This window comes from Carex rostrata, chromosome 19, assembly GCF_964058835.1.
Source record: "Carex rostrata chromosome 19, lpCarRost1.2, whole genome shotgun sequence".
Classification (NCBI taxonomy): Eukaryota; Viridiplantae; Streptophyta; class Magnoliopsida; order Poales; family Cyperaceae; genus Carex; species Carex rostrata.
Window position 1 is genome coordinate 1,941,677 of NC_135936.1, and position 22,094 is coordinate 1,963,770.

At 36.9% G+C, this 22,094-nt stretch overlaps 2 protein-coding genes across 3 annotated transcripts; one reads left to right on the forward strand and one right to left on the reverse strand.

Moving 5' to 3' along the window:
- Nucleotides 1-9,239: 9,239 nt before the first annotated feature.
- LOC144572020 (methionine aminopeptidase 1A-like) lies at nucleotides 9,240-10,898 on the reverse strand. 2 transcript variants are annotated; one of them, XM_078321415.1, is made up of 6 exons: nucleotides 10,752-10,898; nucleotides 10,577-10,675; nucleotides 10,235-10,308; nucleotides 10,065-10,134; nucleotides 9,895-9,960; nucleotides 9,240-9,503 (listed from the first exon to the last, which is right to left on the reverse strand). In XM_078321415.1, the coding sequence occupies exons 1-6, from the start codon at nucleotides 10,867-10,869 to the stop codon at nucleotides 9,442-9,444; spliced, it is 489 nt and encodes a 162-aa protein (XP_078177541.1). In that variant the 5' UTR covers nucleotides 10,870-10,898; the 3' UTR covers nucleotides 9,240-9,441. The 2 variants fall into 2 exon arrangements, with proteins under 2 accessions (XP_078177541.1, XP_078177542.1); XM_078321416.1 differs by having other exon boundaries at nucleotides 9,240-9,557.
- A 2,137-nt stretch (nucleotides 10,899-13,035) lies between these two features.
- Nucleotides 13,036-15,321, forward strand: LOC144571647 (uncharacterized). Its single transcript, XM_078320996.1, has one exon. It carries the CDS (start codon nucleotides 13,171-13,173, stop codon nucleotides 15,166-15,168), a length of 1,998 nt encoding a protein of 665 aa, XP_078177122.1. The 5' UTR covers nucleotides 13,036-13,170; the 3' UTR covers nucleotides 15,169-15,321.
- Nucleotides 15,322-22,094: the final 6,773 nt, after the last annotated feature.

The window sequence follows — 22,094 nt, forward strand, 5'->3', positions numbered from 1 at the left end:
CTTCCTCTCGTAGATCACCACTTAGCGAATTTGCATCTCTGAGATCTCTCCCTCCCGTGGCGAATTCTCATCCTCTGAGATATCCCTCCCGTCGGTCGGCCCCTCTCCTTTGATCCGTATCTCCCCCTCCCGTCAGTGGCCCTTTGCTCCGTATCTCCTACTCCCCCGTTCTCTCCAGTTGCAGGTCTAATTTCTCAGTATCATCTTGACTAAACACGGCACTTTCTCTGCCATTGGAGAAAGAATGAATTTAACTTCTCAACCACTCTAATCAAGTCCTATGATACAAAAGACATAACCAACCAACAAAAAAGGCATCTGGTTATTACCACTTTATATTTTTCTCAATTTATAAATTAACCTAGCATTTTGCACTATTCTTAAGGGGAAAAAGAATCGCAATTTTATCAAACAAATTTTGTTAAGTTCTGCAAAAACAAAACTATGCTAAAGGAGTACAAACTATTTCATGGTATACTGGTATTCTTATTTTTGCACTTATCACGTGTAATCAGAGATCAAAATGTCTCCCGGCCAACAAATATAATATAAAAGAACAAAGTATAAATATGTTTATTATAAGAGGGAATATGAAAAGGTAGAATAATATAAAATTATAAATCCATTCCTCCCACGTAGTAAGATTTCTTATATACACTGGTGGACTATCATAAACATCTTCGGATACACTAATTTCTGCCACTTTAGGGGTAATTCCACAATCTAAGAAGCATTAAAAAATTGATAAACGAAAAAGGATCTTCCAAGAAAAATAAGTTCTCAGAGAAGAGTACAAGTCATTATCTCAGACTCTACCTTTACCAGTGAAGGTACAATTTGCACTGTCAAATCCTCCAATTTGGTACCTTCTCTCCCATACCCGCATATTTCCTATTCTTTGTTTGTTCTGGTTGTTTTGCTGATTGGATCAGATGAGAAGGCAACTCCTTGTATGAAGAGCTACTGACAAGCCACTTCTCAGCATCTTCTCATTTTGAAGACACTCTTTCTTTGCAAATTGAAATTATTCCTGTCCAGTCTTCCATCTCTACATGGTAGAGTACTCTATTGTAGATGCTCTGGCTTCTCGGAATAGTTTCCTTTTCCGAGAGAGGATAATATGGTCCAAAAAACGAATTTGAGTGGTCCAGATCATTGGATTGTGGTTGGGGCATAAAAGAAAGGCACTGTTACTGCATACCACAATGACAGTGTGTGTTACGAGTCATTTTAGGTTCTTCACCTATCAAGTTTTGAGTTCTATCCTTACTGATATGTCTGATATGCACACACAATCTCACCATTTTATCAACTTCATTTCTGATTTATTTGATTGGTTTATCATGTGACAAGGGTAATTTAGGAAATTTCTGAGTATGCATGCTTATTCCCGATTAAACGAGCAAAGCAAAATATTTTCTCTGATATCTTATATTTTTACTTTCCTTTCAGGATGCATAATACTATCTACTTTATTCTGATATCTTATCTTTTTTTACTTTCCTTCCATGATGCATAAACTTTTTTTCTGATATATTTTTTTTCTTGTTTCTTATCTTATTTTTTTCAATGAAGGTGGAGAGTTGCATGATCTTGTCAAATTATTACATATACTGAACAATGGAGTAATGATTTATGATGTTGTTTTAATTTCCCTTTTAAATTTTTATTTGGAAATTTTATTATTAGACTGAATGTTTTTGTTATTGTAGTGATAGTTTTTAGTGCATTTTTTGCAGCCATTAAATTGCGTACCATTCAAAGGAAAACAAGAAGATAAAAATGATGGATAAATTCATTAATAGAAAGAAATTGAACAATTTAATCTATATTGAAATTGTAAGAGTTGCATGATACGATAAAAGGAAAGTGCACACCATGTTTTTTTTTAAAAGCTTAGCAATGGTTGCTAAGTTACAAAACAAAAACAAAATAAAAGAAAAGGAACATTCAATTCTAGCAATTATCTAACCATAGCTAGAAGTGCACATACAAATATATACATCTCTTCTTATTTTTTACAAAACAAAGGAAAAAAAAAAATCAGCCAATCGAAAACCCTCAATTTTATGCATGCTCTAAACTGTAAACTGTCCTTTACAATCTAAAGAGCAATTTCAAATATATTAACATAAAAATGAGTACAAGAAAATTAATATTACAATCCCAAATTCTGTCTTATACCAGTAACAATACCAGTAAACTCATGCCTATCAAACCAACACTGACAACAATGTCAGGTACCCGCATTAGCTTTGAGTGGTACTGGTATGCCATTTGCTTTAGAGAAAAAGCAAGCCTGCTAAATGCCAAGAACGATTGACATAATTGTATCTCCAAATGCAATCCACTACAAATACAACATCCTGAGGGTTGCATCAGAATTAGTTTGCTCAATTGCATTTGCAACATCTAAAAAATACACTATAACGGCTTACTCTTGAAGTGCCTGATATATCTTGTTTCCAACCATTTGTGTGGTTACAAGTCAAATCGACCCTTCTTTCTCACCCTTTCTATGAGAGAGCATAATTTGATATTGACATAATTCTAAAAAATTAGATTTGAGGGCCACGGTGAAATTTTTCCCGTAATGCAGGGGCACAAAATACTCTTCTTTTTTAAATAATATGTGCATATATGGGTTATTTTGAGGCCTTGCAAGGTAAGACCAACACTGAGAACCATGCCTCAGACTCCGGCATCATTGTAAAACTGCCAACCAGTAGCATTGCACTGGACCTCTCCAAAAACAACATCCAAAAAACAGAAATAAATTAAGAATAGGATACCCATAAAAGGGAAACTAAAACCAAAATAAAATTAAAAAAAAAAACAGAAGAATTACAAATGCAACCATCACCCATAAGGCCATAACAGAACCATCAATAGATGTTAAGCACTAATCTGGATCTGGCAAGAGATTGGTGATTTGGTGCCCATCATGCCTATTATTTCCTCCTACAATATATAGTGCCACAACAAATTAGCTGCGTTGTTGCATAAATAAACCAAGAAAATAATTTGTAAAGGTTGTAACTAAAAAAGAAAAAAGGAGGTAATAAGATCAGTTTCTCGATTTCACCCGAAATGTTTTTCTATTTAATTCTTTTTTTTCCTCCTTTTTAAAGCTTGTTTCTCTCTATGTTGAAGTCTGTTTGATATCTCATTTAATAAAGGTAATTTGAAGTTACCTCTGGTGAGGAGCATGACTATTTCCTGAAACAAAATAATTACAAAAAAAAAAAAAAAATTAAGATGGCACAGATGGAAACAAATGAAACATGATAGTGGTATGTACTAGCCAATTTCATTACTTGAAAAAAAAAAAAAGAGTAAATACAAATGCCAAGAAAAAGTATCTAAAAACTAATACATTGCCTTCTTAAGCTGATGGTATCTAGCAAATCTATAACTCCACCTTTGAAATGCCAAATTGGTTGAGAGAAAAGGCCATCACAAATCTGATTTCCTTTTGAATAAAGGTGTATCCCTACTTGTGACAGTTACTATATCACAAACTATGGAATTTTTCATCAATTAAACCTTGATTCTTGTACAATTAAGAAACAAACAAGCTAAGCAAAGATCACAAAATAGCCATTTTTTTACAAAACAAGGAAATCAATCAAACTAACAATGGTACAGTTGGCACCATTGCACCAACCAACTTACAGAGAAATGTAAACTGATCAAAGAAATTAAAGAAGTCGAGAAAAGGCACATGTTTAATTTTTCCAAACTATACCCAATAATTACCATATTTGCAAGCAATACCCTAAATTCTCAATCTAGCAATTTGCACTGGAAATTAATGACCGCAGACCAAGAACAAAAATATTGTGATAATCTTTAATACATTGTGAGTTTTAACATCTCTTTGAAACTCTTATCTATTACACGTTTGTTTAACACCATCCTGTTGGCTTTACTACTGAGTTATAGATTGGTATCAACAGAGGAGAAAAAAGATTATGGAAAAGGGTCAACCTCGCCATCTACAATTAAGTAAATCATTCTTGGAGATATAATGCCAGAATGATAGACAAAAAAGAATACAATCTACTACAAATGCAACTAGTTGCTATTATTTTAGTGTTTAAAATTAAAATGAAATGGTACCATTGAACCAAAATGGTATGTCATCAGAGCATCAAACCCATAAGGATCTGAATCTACCAGGCCATACGCAGGCAAATGCAGATGCTCACCAAGATGCTGCAAAAACCTATTGTATTGGCAACATTAAATTACCCAAATATCCATTATATTGCAAATAAATCGAACTTATCTTAATTAAAATATCCATATATTGCATAAAGCATCCAAAGAGCATATATTAAAAGCACCTTAGGCTGTTGAATCTTGCCGCAACGGTTGGGTTTCGTTATGATGGTTATCCAACAGCATGTATTGAGACATAATTGCCATGATTTCTGAATCCAAAATGCAAGGAAAACAAGAAAAAGAGAGGGATCAATGCACTATCTTTTGTCTTTCTTCTTTTAAGAAACTTTTTATTGTGAAAGATCCAATATATCCTTGCCCCTGCAAAAGGGGAAACTAAAACCATGAAAAATTAACCATACCTGAAACTCAGAAACATTTGATTTGCAAATGGACTGAAAAATAGCATTAACAGTACATAAATGACCTATCCGGTGATATGGATGGAATTACTGAAATGATATTATTATCTTCCCTAAATGGGGATTGTGATAACAAAAGCAACTACTAATGCAATTAAAATGGAAGTAATTACTACTGCCAATTACCAATAGAAGAATCATGGTTAAACTTCTCCGCTGGTGCAATATCAATAAAGAGAGAAGGGGAAATAACTTTGAAAAAGGTAAATTTACCAGATAGTTTTCAACTTCGGCTCAGCGTGGTACCAAGAGGGTCTCAATCGTTCTCCTCCACCTTGCTTCTGAGGCCGTCTCCGAGCTTCGGGAGCACAGCCAAAGGACCCGAAGGACCCAATGAAGCCGTAACCGGGTTTGCGTAATTAACAGGGAAAAAGGGGGAGGGCAATGCAAAATCGCACCAGGAAGAGAGCGTGTGAGGGAAGGGAGACACCGATCTAGGTTACGCTCCCGTGCTTGGGTTGGGAGCGACGGGGTCGATTTGGATTTGGGTGCGGTTTCGATTTGGGTCTAGGCTCGGCAAGTGAGAGAGAGGAAGAAAGGGCGCGAAATGAAAACTTTGGAGGGAAAAATGAAAATAAACCTAGCTATGAAATTTTTCAGAGTCGGACGGACGAAGGCTTAAGTGGAAACAGGGATCCAGCTGTCAGTGAATAGATTGGATTAAAGAGGCCACAGACCACAGTATTGTGAAATGGAGAGATTCATTAACAAACAGGGCAGCACATCACTTATCTGTATTATTAAGCACGTTGAGTGTTCGATCCATCAACAGCTACGATTGAAAGATGAAACTTTGAATTTGATCTCAGCCCTCCAATTACATATTTTGTCTTATTTTGATTAAATGCATATGTTTTATGTATATGCTCTCACACAATACGTTACAATTAAAATTGAACAAACTCTAAAATTTAATGATATATTTATATGTTTTCTTATTTCTTTGTTTTCATATTTCTCCTCTTCAATTGAGAAGACTCCACCTTCTATTTTTTTATTTCTTTATTTCTTTACTTCTTCTTCATTTCTATACAGATCACAATGAAAATCAATTTTTTTAATTTCCTTATTTCTCTTTCTGAAATCAAAAGAGTTGTTGTTGAACATAGTTATAAATGTTTTGATATTAGTACTGAAAATGAAAGTTAGACAACATTGAAAGTTTTTTAAATAACACTTTACTACTTGGGGGACGCGTTCAGGTATGATGGCTCGGGATACCAGAACATTTCTCATAAATATATTAGGCATATAAATTTTAGAGTGATTTGAATATCAATTTACAATTCACTATTAAAAATCTAAACGATTTAGCTTTATCACATTTGGAATTATACATGTCAATGAATTATAAATAGGAGTCAAATTTGACATAAGAACTATACAAGCAATATGCCCGATTTTTTTATTTCTATCCAAAATTTAAATTGAATTTCAAAAATCAACCGAACCGCATTTCAAATTTTAAAACTACCCAAACCGCTAAACGGTTAACCGGACCCTAGGTTCGGTTAGTGGTTTAGCGAACCCTCGGTTCGGTTAACCGTTTAGCGAACCCTTGGTTCGGTTAACCGTTTAGCGGACCAAGGCTTTGGGTTCGGTTAACTACGTACCGGATTCCTCGGTTCGATTAACTGCGTAACGGAAAGACCGGTTCGGTGAGCCGTTAACCGGACCGCTTTTATTAAATCTTTTTTTTTAAAACGCGTGGGGGTCATGCCGCTGGGGTGTCGACACGTGGCAGACTGAGAACGGTTCGGTGAACCGTTAAGGGGACCGGCCCTTTTTTTTTTTTTTTTTTAAACACATGGGGGTCATGTCGCTGGGGTGTCGACACGTGGCATTTCCACTGTAGACCCGTGGCTGCTGAAATAGGCAAATGTTTGGGTTTTTTTTTCCGTTTGGTGCGGGAAGCAGAGAAGAGAAGAGAAGCAGAGCAGAGAAGAGGAGGCCAGAGAGAAATCGGCAGAAATCAGGTTTTTTTTTTTAAATGCCACGTTTTGGACCTCTAAAAATTATTCTATATCATTTTACATTTTTCTAAATTATTCTAAACCATTTTGGATATTCCTAAATTATTCTACACCGTTTTGGAATGTTCTAAAAAATTCTAAATTATTTCGACAATATTCTGAACCGTTTAAAATGAACTAATTAATTATATTATCAATTAAAATAAATAAAAAACAAAAAATACCTGAATCGAAGAGCCGGTTGATCAGACAGTCAGAGCTCCGTAAGGATTCCTAAAACAATTCTAAATCATTTTAGAATTTTTTTTGTCATATTCTAAACTATTTTGGAACCTTGGTAGCTACTACCAAGTTTTCAAAAAAAAAGAATCCGTAATTTGTTATTAAATTAAATAATGAATTAAATAATAAGTAACATTCTTTCTCCATTACTTTTGATTTATATTTTTTATAACAATAATGAACAATTTGCCAATTTATTTTATTTATCACAAGTTGGTCAAAAAAAAAATTGTGGTACATATTGAATAACAATAATATATGCAAATATTACGGTTATAATATGTTGTATTTTGGTTGGATATTTTAATTTCTTCTTCTCCAGCAGACGAAATTTCAAAAATCGATAGTTAAAAAATTAACTTATATAATTTACAAATTAATTATAAAAATAAATTACCTTCTTTTTTCTTCTTTTCTTCGGTTCGTATCTCAAACAGCGGTTTTTTTTTTTTTCCTTTTCTTCCGTTCGTCTCTCAAACAACAATTTTTTTTTTTTTCCTTTTCTTCCGTTCGTCTCTCAAACAACAATTTTTTTTTTTTGGTTTCATCTCTCCGTCGGACTGATATTTATAGAGCCGAACCCATACTGTTGGTCCGCTAAACCGTTAACCGAACCCTTGGTCCGCTAAACGGTTAACCGAACCCAAAGCCTTGGTCCGCTAAACGGTTAACCGAACCAAGGGTTCGCTAAACGGTTAACCGAACCAAGGGTTCGCTAAACCGTTAACCGAACCAAGGGTTCGCTAAACCGTTAACCGAACCAAGGGTTCGCTAAACCGTTAACCGAACCTAGGGTCCGGTTAACCGTTTAGCGGTTTGGGTAGTTTTAAAATTTGAAATGCGGTTCGGTTGATTTTTGAAATTCAATTTAAATTTTGGATAGAAATAAAAAAATCGGCAATATGCACTACATCTATAATTTATTTACAACTTTCACGAATTCATATATTGATTGTCATTGAATCTTGTCATTCTCAACAAAATGTATATTGCAATGGATTATAATTAGACTGAATTATCCCTTCCAATAAAATGTTTTCAAAAATTAAATCATAAACATGTTATCTATCTCTCAAATATATATTTGATCATGTATCAAGTCATCGACCTTGAGGAGCTAAATACGGTGCCAGTATAGTCCGTATTAGATTTGTCCAATCGTTCAATTTTCGATTCATATTATTTGTTATACAATTATTACCCAATCTGTATATTTGCAAATCAGGAGATCTCCATTTTAAGTGGGAGTCCATATTCTCTGAGGTAACAATATTTCTATTTACTCTATTTTCTCTGAATGTTGTCATAAAAATAATTAATTGATAACATTTTTTTCTTTGTTTTTATATTATTGATTACCACAAAATAGAAAAGTAATTAACATGTTTGCAAACTAAATATTAATTATCTTCCTAAGATAAAAAGGTTCATTTTGTTGAAGAAAGAGATTATAAAAAAACAAATATTGAAAATTGCTGATTCGATGGTCTAGAAATTTTCTACTGTTCACAGTAAAACAACGATTTTCAAAGTGGCTTAATAAATAGTAAAAAAATTTCAAAAAATGTAAAATTTAGTGATTGATCTAATTTTTTTTTAAAAGTGTAATCTAATTTAATAAATAGTAAAAATTAGCGATTTGGAAGTAGATATAATACCTAGTTTTTAGTAAAAATTAGTGATATAATACCAATAATTTTTGTAATCTAATTTAGTGATTAATCTATTCCAAAAAATATAATACCTACAAATTAGCGATTAATCTAATTTTTTTTACTGTTTATTAATCTAATTTGTAGGTATTATATTTTTTTTGTAGATAAATAGATAATTTGGAAGTAGATGAAACAAAAGATATGGTGATAGATGGAAAAGAAGAAGAAAGTTTCGAGCCTCATGAAGGGATATATGATTCTATGATACATGATGCAGTTTGTTCCACGAGTGTAAACAGTGATATACGATTCTATTATATATATTGTAGTTTTTCCTAGAGTGTAAATATTGAGATACGTGTTTGTTAATTTCTGGTTTCTCATATCTTACTGGTTTGACATATAATGCAATTTGACAATAGAGACTTGCAAATATTGCAGTTTGTTCTCATCTCTTTTTTTAACACTGTTTCATTTTCTATGATATAAGCATCTCTTTCTGTGATATATATGCATCTCTTTCTGTGACACTGTTTCATTTTAGTTTGAATTTCTACAATTTATAAAAAAAAAGGGGGGGGGGGGGGGGGGGGGGGGGGATATTACAGAAAAAAAAAAATAGAAATCCTAACAAGCATCCATGGAAGTTCTTATAAATTAGTTTCTTAAAAGAAGAAAACAAAACAAAACAAAAGACAAAAGTTCTTATAAATTATAGCTTCTAAGCAGAATCCTTGACACAGCTTCAACTGTCCATAATTTTGATGAGATAAAAAAATGCATGTACTGAACGCTAATCAAGGGCACAAAAGCTTAACCAATACCAACTCAATTCAAACTAAAATGTATTCACTGTCATAGGCACTACCGTCTTCACTATCTTCATGTTCTTGCGCCTTCGAAATTCATGCTCGGCTCTTGAAAGAAATTCCATCTTTCATTCTCTACAAAACAGAAAGAAGAATGAAAGAATAAAGTTGAACTCATTCACACCCCCTCTGCAAAATTATAACAGAAATGTATCAATACTAGTACTGATCTGATTTGTTTTAAAAACTGAATACTACAAGCAGAACAAAGATGAAAGCACTTCACAGAAACTAAAATTTTCCTTACATTTGGTCTTATATGCAAACATCTCAACAGAGTAGGGGGATAGTTGGAAATACAAATTGTACAAAAATTTTCCTTACATTTGGTCTTAAAGAATGTTAACAGATCTGAAAAATAAATGCAAAACCAGCCAGGGAAACAAATTGTACAAAAATTTGAGGTCAAACAGTATGCGTCATCAAAATATCAACAGCAGTAGTTTCTTAGTAATAATTGACTAACCGGTATTAATCATGGGCTCTATTGTAAATGTCTGACCGGCTTTCATTATTCCAACTGCTTTATTCTCTGCATAGATATCGATCGAGGGAAAAAAAAAACAGCAAATTAAAGCATGGATAAAATCATTTGATTTGATATGACCAAGAAGTGATATAAATTACACATCTCACTTGCATAATGAGGAATGTTTGGGGCACAGTGAAATAACTCTCCGATACCATGGCCACAATAAGATTTTACCTACAGATGATATAAAATTAAAAAATGATGTCAACAAATTGCGAAAAAACAATTATTAGTCATTAGTTGCATATGAAGGGTTCTGACTAATCCCACTTACAAAAGAGAGACCAGACATAGAAGCATGCCGACTAATCACATCACCAACCTCTCTAAATCTAACTCCTGGCTTAACTGAGACAAAAGACAAAGCCAAAAGTAAAATTCGTTAATATGCTTTTAAAAATAAGTACTAGTGAAAATCCTACATCAAAAGAACAGGTTGGTTATAGTATACAAAAGATCTGAATATTAGTTTGGTTAATATGCTTGACTTAGGTTTCATTTGGTTAATACATGTACCAGCAAACAACTCAGCTGTTCCTGTTTTAAAGCGTAATAGAAAATGGCATGCAAAAATGCCTGTTTTATATTTTTATTCAAAGAAATTCAGAATGGTCACCTATAGATATAGCTTTTTCCAAGCACTCATAGGTAGATCGAACCAGATGCTGGGACGCTTCATCGACATTACCCACAGAATACGTCTCATTCAAATCACCTATATACATTACAGCAAAAAATTACACCAAATTATCAATGCATATATAATAACAAAAGGCTTACTAAATTTTTACCATGGAAACCCTTGTAGTAAACTGTAACATCAACATTTACAATATCACCATCCTCCAGTTGCCTGTTAAGGAGAACTTTATGTGAATGGAAATTGCAATTTTTGTATATAAATCCCATAAAAAATAAAAATAAATAAACTTTACCAATTCTACATTCTCCAACAATATTTCCTTTCAGCAAGTTCAAATCGAGATTATATCTCACATTTGGGGAAGAGCTAATCAAGTCTCATTCTACGCACAACCAAGAATTAAGGGTTAGCCCTGAGAGAGATAGAGAGAAGAGGAAGGGAGCATACCGGAGGAGGTGCTAGAGAGCGACAAGCCGTGGTCGAGGCGGAGATCGAGGCTAGAGGCAGTGGAGAGAGATGAGGCACGACCGCACGAAGGATGAGACAAGCGGAGCCGTGGTGAAGAGGGTGGAGGCTGTAACACACTACTATCATGATGGGTAGCTGTGCACAATTGAGATGCATGATGTAATTGAATTTTTAATATATCCTTGGCTGCATCAGTCAAGTTATAAAAAAAAAGACAATGAGTTGGCTCCTTATTTTGGGATCACAAGCAGACTATTTTGTAAATCAGAAACCATTCAATCTAAATATCGTTAGTCATTTGCAGCCAGGTTTCAATAGGTACAGATATCTTGAGATACCAAGCAAACATCACATACACATGTTGAACTTTCTCATCATACACGCAGTTAAACCCCCTAAAATCTACAACCGTGAAAGTTATCCTTTCTCTAAAGAGAGCGATAGACACAGCCAGAAAAAAAAGGAGGGGGAATTAAAGCTCCTCGGCAAGGCTGATGCCATAACAAGAGGTGAGTTTGGTGGATGATGCCATCATGCATAGACTTGTCGATAATCTCATATTTCTTGTGGTCAGTTGTCAGTGCTTCTTGTCCCTGCTCAGCTTATCCTCCATCTCCAGTTGTGCCTGCAATTCCAAATATTATTTCTTAATCACCGTCCAAGCTCGTTTGAACAACACTCAAGAATTAAAATCGTGAATATGTCATCTATTTCTCATATAGGCAACAATGTTAGTTTGATGCGATTTCAAGATTAATATACTATTGATCAGGTTATATAAAAATTTAATGATTTAGCTCTTAGCCTCGCATCGACGATGAAATGAAGTCCAAATTGCACGAGATTTGGCATACACACTGCTCAAGTTACAAAATTTACAATAAGGTCCCTATTTTATTGGCTATTTACAAAAAAACTCAGCACAAGTAATAAATTGAAATACTAAACCCCTATGCCTATATCATCCATTTCGTTATTCTTATCTTTTTCTCTCTTTTCTCAAATTACTTGTTCTTTTTGCTAGAAATCGATTGCAATCGATTTCACCTGCATCTGAGATCCAGTCTCGTTGCAGCATTTCAATTTGCAAAAAAGATAATGAAACCAACACTGGACATGGTTTCGTGCATTAAGCCTCTGATTGGAATGAAACTTTTGAAAAATAGATTTTATTTAAAAAAAAAAACTTTTAATTGCGTTCATGAAAAAGTCAATTTTTTTTTTATTAAATTGCCCAATTGTGGAGAACAATTGATTTGCAAAGCTAGAAAAACCATAGTTTTGGTTAATTACCCGGTTGCCTTTAATCAGGGATTTCAAAGGACTGGAGAGAGAGAACAAGATTAAGACCTGAAAATCATGAAAGAAAATAGGCAGAAGCAATAAAAACAAGAACAATACCTAGTCGGTGACACTGAACCAACAGGCGTCTATCCCACCCCTCCTCTTTTGACGGCCGGTGAGATCAAATAGAAAGGGACAAGCAAAGAGGAGGGAGGGTTTGAGGTTTGGCACTGGCGCGATTAATTTGGGCAAAGATTTGGTCTGGCGAGCGGAGAGGAAAGGACGGCGTTTTTACTCGGCGCCGGTATAACTTCATTCATTTTCATTTTTGTTGTAGTGTGGAACTGTGGATTGCGTCTCACGGCGGGAGGTGATGAAAAAAAAGAGTTAACAGAGCAGCATCACATTTTAAATACCTATTATACCCTTCCGAAAAAATAGTCTGTTAAATTTAACAGAGAATTTTGATCCTTACAAATCATCTAAACCGTTCGATCGTAACTAAATGAACGGTCCAAAATATTTTTGATCCATTGCAGAATTTGCCATACAGTAAAATGGGTAAATTTGTGAGTTTTTGAAGTTTAGAGGGGAAATACGTAATTTCAAACTTTAGAGGGGAAAATACGTAATTTTGAAGTTTTTGAGGGGTATACGTGAAATTCCCCCTTAAAATTTCAACCGGTTCCACTCACAACTTTTTCCGCCGTTCCCCGGTACCGCACCCTTCTCTTCCCGATCCGATCGCAGCTCCGAGCTCCGATCTCACTCTTACCACTCCAATCCCCACCTCCACCTCTCTCTAATCCCCAGTCATGTCTAAAACCCTAACCCTTCTCCTAATTATCCTCGTCTCTCTCTTCGTCTTCACCTCCGCTTCGCCTCCCGGCCTCGACGCCTTCCTCTCCGACCAACTCCGCCTCGACCCGCGCGCCACCAACGACACCTTCCTCTCCCTATCCACCTACCTCAAACGCCTCCTCTCCTCCCCTGGCTACCCCTCCAACCCCACTTCCCCTCTCCTCTCCCTCTCCGTTCCCATATCCGTCTCCGTCCGACTAGTGGGTTCCGCCTTCTCCGCTTCATCCCCTTCCCTCCTCTCTTCCTTCGCCTCGGCTGCAATCACCTCATCTCCATTTTTATCCCTCTCCTCACCTCATTCCCTTGCTATTTCCCACAGTCTCCACCTGTCAGTCTCAGCTTCTTCATCTCACCTTGCGTCCTCTCTCTCCAAAGCTCTCTCTTCCCACCTCTCCACAACACCATCACCGTTTCACCAAACAATACTTTCTTCTGTGCCCTACTCTATAATAGACTCCATAATTGAATCTGATTTCCAATCAGAAGACTCAGCCTCCTCTTCCCCTTCCTTCTATATCTACTTGTTGAATCTCGGATCACAGTCAAGGCAGTATGCATACTCCTTTGACGGCAGTGAATCATCACCAGCCTTCTCCAAGTGTTTTGGAACAGTATGGGCTGGGAAGGAGCGGTACATATGGATAGACTTGTCAGCGGGCCCAGTGAATTATGGACCTGCTTTGTCAGGTGAAGGTTTATTACCCAAAGGTGAGTTTCACCCTCTTGCAACCTTGCATGGTCGACCTAAGTCAGAGAGGTCGCTTATTTCTGACCTTGCATCTCTTGTGTTGAGTGCATACAAGACAATGTTGGTACCATCTCTTAGAATACCAGTTTATTATGAAGATAAACTTCAGATAAGGTTTGTGCACATCTATGGGTCAGATCAGAGGGACCCGGTTGGGTTAGATTGGGAAGTAATAGAAAGAACAATCAAAGATGGGAACTTGGCATATAACTATCAAAAACTCGAATTCAGGAGGTATAGCATTAAATACACCGAATGTCCCATTTGTTCTTTTGCCGTTGCAAGATCAACTAACTCCTTCACATCCCGATTTCTTTTTGAGAATTATACTTTGATTGTGAGTGAATACCTTGACTCGAAACGGCTACGCCAGATTCTATCTGACTCATCAGAGGAGATGAACCGGTTGGCTGGAATAGGTGAGGAGGAATACTCGAGAGTTATTCCGGTTTTTGTCTTCGACCTCAACTGGGACAAACTTCTAATGCTGGATCGGTACCACCAAGCTGTGTCCTTCAAAGACATGGTGGTAGCTGTACGAACAAAGAGCTCCCAAACTGTGAGCGACTACAGCTGTAATGGTCGCCATGTCATAACCCAGACAAGAAATCTGGACCGCCCATTAGTTGGTGCAATTTTACAGAGCATGTGGGGGGTATCGCCTACTCACCTCTCATGGAGTCCTGAGCACAATGACACCCTTGTGGACTACACCTGGAGCGTGGGCCACACCCCCTTTGGGCCATTTTCCGAAACCCTAACCCTCTCTTTTGCACAAAGAGATGCGGCCAAGAGAAATGTTCTTCTGTCCACTTTGAATTACACCATTGCAAGTGCTATTGATGTGTTAGAAGCCATGGCCATGCATGGTGGCGAGAAGATACTCCACAGGAAAAAGAGGTATGTTGAATTTGGGCAAAGGTGGAACCTTTTCAGGTTCAAATTGGAGAAGATGGTGTCAGCCATGTCAAGGTTGGATTATGAGAAGGCCATGTATTATCTGAAGTCGACTGATCACGATCTATACATGATTCATACCTTGGTATACCAGGCATCTCAGGAAATGGAGGCGCAATTGGTATGTTTTACAGACCCTCCTTTTCCTTATATCTCTGTCTCAGTCTCAGCAGCATTTGTTTTTGGTTTCTTCTATGTGTATGCTAAGAGGGACAAGATCTTTAGAAATAAGAGGAAACAATTTTGATTGGGGAACAATTTAAGCTTTTGTTTTCTGGATGATAATAAATTTAGGCTCATCTGTAGTGGCTATAGCTTTTCTCGAGTTTTTGAAAACATTGCAAGATCATTTTGTATTGAGATTACAGTATTTCTTTTTTTTACAAGTTGTATTGAAGTATCATGGAAGGAGAGAATTTGTGTAGACACTAATGTAGTATTGTAGTTGTAGATCTTGTATTGAAAATCACATTTCTTTAAATGGCATTTTTTTTTTTTTCCATATGAATGATATTAACCAACGCTTGTGTGTTCTCAAGTGTATATCCCCTTTTCTCAAGGAAATTTAAAGAAAAATTACAGGAACTCAATATGCTACAAGTCATTGGTATCACCTCTTTTTCCTAATTTTCAATCTCCAAATTTAGAATTTAATTTGACCTCTCTGTGTTGGCTATTTAGCTGTCCTCTAATATTTTGCTAGAACTCTACTAGTGTATTTGTTCTTTTGTCAAAATAAATATGATCTGAAATAAACAGATATATTGTAAAAGGTGTTTGGGATAGCACTTTGAGATAATTATCTACCTCCTTGTCTTGATAATTTTGTAGTTCATTATTAACAGTTTAACACGGAAGTTACCCATCTCGTTTTTGCTTTTGAGAAATCTTGGGTCCCAAATTTTGTACTTCTACTGCGTACAAAAATTGTTTTTGTGAAATTTGAGTTGAATTGCCGTCTGTTAGAAATTTAGTATTTTGTGACTAATTAGAAATAATTTTGTTAGTTGGGGAAATTTGAATGAGTCTATGGTACTATGCATATTACGATTTGGCATCGTGCTACAGTTCTATATTTGAGTTTTCAAATTCTAACGGTTGATCTGAACCGTTCATCTTGTTCTCTATATTAATATGTGTTTGGAGACCAAATTTGACATTTTTTGAAATTTTTTTACTATTTTTTGAAATTTATTGAAAATCACTGTTTTTGGATGGTCCAGAATTTTCAGATCAAGTGATTTTTTAAATATAAAAAAATAGTAAAAAAATTTCAAAAAATATAAAATTTGGTTTCCAAACACATATTAATATGGAGAACAAGATGAACGGTTCGGATCGACCGTTAGGATTTGAAAACTCGAATATAGAGTCGTAGCACGGTGCCAAACCGTAATATGCATAGTACCATAGACTCACTCGGGAAATTTTATAGAAGACTCGCCATCACCCGACATTTTTACTCATATCCAACAAAAACATAATAAATATCAAAGCTGCCCATGATGACTGGCTATTTTTAAAAATATAACTGGTTATTTTTAAAAATTTGTCCAAACCGGCCATGGCCGGTTGGATTAAAAATTCTGACCGATAAAAAAATAGACAATCAGGATTTTCTTTTTCTTTTTTGAAATATTTGTTAGATCACTTCTTTTGATGTATAATTAGGATATTTATACTAAAATACTCTAAATTACGGTAATTATGTTAAACTACGCTAAATTACGGTAATTATATTAAATTACTTTAAATTATGCTAAATTAGCATCATCGTAATTTAGCGTAATTTAACGTAATTTAGTGTCATCGTAATTTAGCGTAATTAGCGTATTTTAGTATAATTAGGGTAATTAAGATGCTTTTAAATTACAATGACGCGTAGTAAATTACGACAACACTTATTATGCTTATTATGTTAAATTACGCTAAATTACGATGACATTAATTATGACGATACTTATTACGCTAATTATGTTAAATTACGCTAATTATGCTAATTACGACAACGTTAATTATGACGAATACACTAAATTACGTTAAATTCACTAAATTACAACGATGCTAAATTGCATTAAAATACGCTAATTTAGCGACACCGTAATTTAACTTAATTTAGCGTAATTTAGCATAATTAGCGCTAATTTAATATAATTAGCGTAATTTAACATGATTACTATAATTTATTATATTTTAGTATAAATATGTTAATTATACATCAAATCAAAAGAAGTAATCTAACAAAAAATTAAAAAATATTCTTACCAGCCAAAAAATGGTCGGTTTGGACACTTTGAAAAATAGCCAGTTATCATGGGCGGCTTTGATATGAGTTATTTTAGATGTGTGAATTATATAGTGCGCAAAATGGAAATCAGGTAGAGTTTTGAGCAATTTATGTCACCAATTTTATGTTTTGAACGCTTATTTGGCCCACTCAAGTTCAGTCTATTTCTGCCCGAAGTTTTTATTAATAGAAAATATAATAAAAAAATATCCAGATTAGGGGACGCTTTTCGTTTTTTTTCAGATATAAGGAAAACGTTTTTAAATATCGCGGCCACTGGCCGTTGTGGCTTATCACGGCCATACTTAATGCCTTATTAATCGTTCTAACTACATTAACCATTCTAATTGAACCAGAGAAAACACCGGAAAAAAAACCCTGTCCGTTATGGATAGAAACGGCCAGCGGAAAAAAAAAAAAAATCCGAAAATGCTGTCCGTGATGGATAGCAACGGCCAGCGAAAAAACAATAAAAAAAGCTTTTCTTACGGACAGCATCTTCATCCGAACCCGAAAATGTTGCCAAGTACTTGCTCAAGAATGTGAATGATTCTTTCCCCATGCTACAACCAACGAACAATTAGTAAAAAAATACAAAAAAAATATTAAAAATTACAAAAAGGAAGACAGGGAGAGAGAGAGAGAGGACCTCTTGTTGTCCTTGAGGATGTTAGAGATGGAATGAAAAAGAGCTCGCTGGTCAACCTTGCCAATATTCCATTCGCTCAAAAAGGCATCAATCTTCTTAAAAGAAGGAATGATACCTTCCCTCCTCAGCTTTTTTTATTGTTTTTTCGCTGGCCGTTGTTATCCATCACGGACAGCATTTTCGAAATTTTTTTTTTTTTTTTCGCTGGCCGTTTCTATCCATAACGGACAGGGTTTTTTTTCCGGTTTTTTCAATGATTCATCTCTGGTTCAATTAGAATGGTTAATGTAGTTAGAACGATTAATAAGGCACTAAGTATGGCCGTGATAAGCCACAACGGCCAGTGGCCGCGATATTTAAAAACGTTTTCCTTATATCTGAAAAAAAACGAAAAGCGTCCCCTAATCTGGATATTTTTTTATTATATTTTATATTAATAAAAATTTTGGCTATTTCTGCTGACGTGATAAAAACAATGACTCGTCGATGTTGCAACATGTGCTCTCCAGCCACAACTTTACTCTAGCTTCAAGGAATAAGAATTGCAATTGTCAGAAATTTTTAAATAATTTGACTGGCTTGTACATCCAAAAATTCATTACTCTTTGGTTATTGGCTTATTGCAACATGTATAAATCCTGAAACGGTAGCCTTGAAGCTTCATTAACCCAAAACTGTGTAAATTCCACACGAAGTGATGTACGCCGGCTCTTTGCTCCCATCCGAGGTGACATGAACCTTCCATGAAAACTTCACCATCAAAGCTCTCAACTACCTCCCAGAATCTACATTAAACATGCTCTCACCTACCTAGTACTACAACCTAACCTCTACCTTTTACACAACAGTCCCAGGCAGCTCTACTCGTCAACAGTATCATATATGCAACTTCTCTTCTAAATTCCACTATATACAAGCTTTCATTTCTACAAGTACCCTCTAAAGTAACCTTGCACCCTCAAAGTTAAACACCTTGACAACACTAAAACAATCCTCTATCTCCATCACTCATCCTACACAACACAAATCGTTCAAGCATGACAATATCGGACCCCTTCCCACTGGTTACCCAACAGGCTGATGAAGGGTGCGCCTACCTTCGTTGCAACGAAATCCACCGTAACCTCCACGAAGGACTCAAGAGGTCTATTCTAGTGATAGCTTTAGAGCACAACCAAAATGGCGGCGGTTCACCTAGAGATGTACAATTCTACCTCCATTGGACATATGGTGGTCCACTCACACAGTACTCACCGCTCAAATACGCAAAAGATGTATATCTATTTCAGCTCCCAATTGGACTTGAGCATGAGGAGGTCATAAATGCTGGAAATGTATGGGGAGGCTCGGAGAAATGGTCTTTTCGCCATTTCGACATAGATGAAGATGCCGGGGTCCAATCACAATGGTATCGGGTGAGATTGCACATCACAAACTTTCCGTTAGACTTTTGGCATGAGACCTTTATACAAGATGCATGTGCCGGATTTGGAGAGGTGGTACATATTGAAGAGGAATTTATCCATCGGGACAATCGGTCCAAACTAGCACTGGATATATTATGCATTGATCCTCGTAGAATACCACCGACAGTGACTCTACCCTATGAGAGGAAGTGGAAAAAGATGTATATTCACATCGCGGGATGGGAATATAATACATGGATACCGGAGGAGGCCAAGCTCACAACAGGAGAACAGAGGTCGGTGTGTTCGCTCATTGAACACAACATTGATTACTATAGAGTATCTCTGTTAGCGGCACATGACAAGCTGAACCGCTATCTCAACACGTCAGACCCGCCGACTCCACCTGACTCACCATCCTACTTTTCAGATGATGCGGCCGACATTATGGCGGTTTTAGCGGTTGAGAGCCAGACCCCATTAAAACTTGCCGATGAAGATTGCGGGGCGCAGGTTGCCTCCCAACGAGTGGCGGTGCATGATGCACCGATGCTAAGGTCTCAAGGTGTACAAACACCAATGTTGTATGAACCAAGACAAGAACCGTTGAATGAACTAAGAAAAGAACCGCTGCTAACTGGCTCTAAGGAAACCATGTCAGTACCTGAGAAATAGTTCTCATGCATGCCACAACAAAACAAATGGAAACTAGAGGCTAAAGTGGGTGACATATATCTGGATCAAGGGATTGCAAATCAATTCCCCCACTTAAATGGAAAAGTGGACTGCGCTACGGCCTCACCAAAAGAAATAGACTGTACTAGCTTCAGAGGTTTTAGCATGCAAATGGTATGGGTAGGACAAGTCCAGGTGCTGCTTGAGGTACTTCCTTACCAAAACCAAAAGAGATCAATAAATGCCATGCCAAAAAGGCTGTTGCTCCCACAGCAAAGTGCTTTACATGTGCCTACTCAAGAGGGTGTGAATGAGCTGGATGCACAAAGAGAGGACGTTCTCAGCCCAGCAAGAGAAAAGCAATGTCAGGTAAAATTATGTATGCAATTTAAAAAGGAAAATTTATACCATACAACGGCTCACAACAAGCCTGCCAAGCAAATTAACCTGTCACCAGCACAAACAAGTCCGGACGGGGCCCAGCAGCAACAAGCAAAAAAGGAAACAACAATTAAGCCCACAACAACCCCAACAATAATAAATACCAGGCCCATTAATTGTGCTGTCTATATCCCACCCATAAAACGAAACCAAAATAATCCTTCTCTCCAAACAGACCAAATCTCAGACACTGCTCACAAAAAAAACCTTTCTCTCCAAACTAACCAGCTCCAAACCACGAAAGAAATACCACAACAAGAAAGCATGGAATTGACTGACGAAGAATTCGTAGCTCAATTCGAGGCACTAAGTGCGGGAGTCCAAACACCCCAGCCCGAACATCTGCCAGGGAGGGGCCTAGCTAATAGGCACTGGAACCTATGTGCGCTGCTGAGAATTGCATCTGACCGAACCTCTATGGACCACCATTTTTCGGCCACTATGATGAAAGCCTGGGGGGTGGACCCGGCCACGGACATCTCAATCTTAACACGCAACATTTACCTGGTACAATTCACAAACAGGGACGATTTGGAGAGGGTAATGCAGAAGGGAATTTGGACATACAAAATGGATGCAGTAATTCTAAAACGGGTAGGGGGGCAAATGGATTTGGAGCACCCAACAGTGGAACAAGCAGAGGTTTGGACCCAATGGCATCGGGTCCCGCCAGCATCACTGTCTCATGAAGGCATATTGATTCTTGCTCAAAAATTGGGGACCCCGCTTGCTGAACCAGTGGAGGTATTTGCGGGTGGAAATAAATTTTATAAGGTGAAAGTACTGATCAGTTTGGATGCCAAACTAAAAGACAAACTGACAGTTCATCACCCTGACCTTGGTGACTTTCCAATATACATCACATATGAGAGATTGGATAGAATCTGTCATTTTTGTGCAAAAATTGGCCATGAACCGCTGGGCTGCATAGAGAAGCTGAGAATGGAGAGACTCAGGCTAGACCCTCGCTTTAGGGACCGGCCGGAGATGCAAAAACCAATTCGGGCCACTGTAGGGGTTTGGATCAACAACTCAGCCCGTATCCCACTACCAGAGGCGCGAACCGGTAATCAACCAGAGGCTAATCAGATGGGCCCACAACCAAATAATCCAGCAGGAAGATCGGACCCCCAACAAACATCGCCACAGAGGTCAGCCCAACTAGACCTACAGAATGAACCACCACAGGGCCTAAGTTTTGAAGGGATGTATGATAGAAGCAAGCCGTTTAGAGCCCAGCGAAATGGAAACACTAATGCTGGATCGCTGCGGGCCAACACTGCTAATACAGGTGACCAAGGAGAGTATTCCGGGGGAGACATGCAAGGTATGTTGTTCAATGAGGGAGATTATAGCGCCCAAACCTCGGGTGCTGCGTATGAAAATCGCGCAACTAAAAAGAGGACCTTGGAGGAGAGCTCGGCTCTGCCTCCGCAGGAGCAATGAATTCCATACTATCTTGGAATTGCCGTGGGGCCGGAGGGGCACGGAAGCATCAATTCCTAGCGGACATACTCCGGGTGACGAGGGCTAATATTGCCTTCATAACTGAAACAAAAAGATCGGAAAAAAAATCCAAAATTTTTTTTAAGCTTTTACCTATGCAAAATAATACTCTTGTACCGGCACGAGGCCGGTCCGGGGGACTTTGGTTACTTTGGGATAACAAAACAGATTTGAGTATTGTGAAGAAGGATAGGTTCATGATACATGCA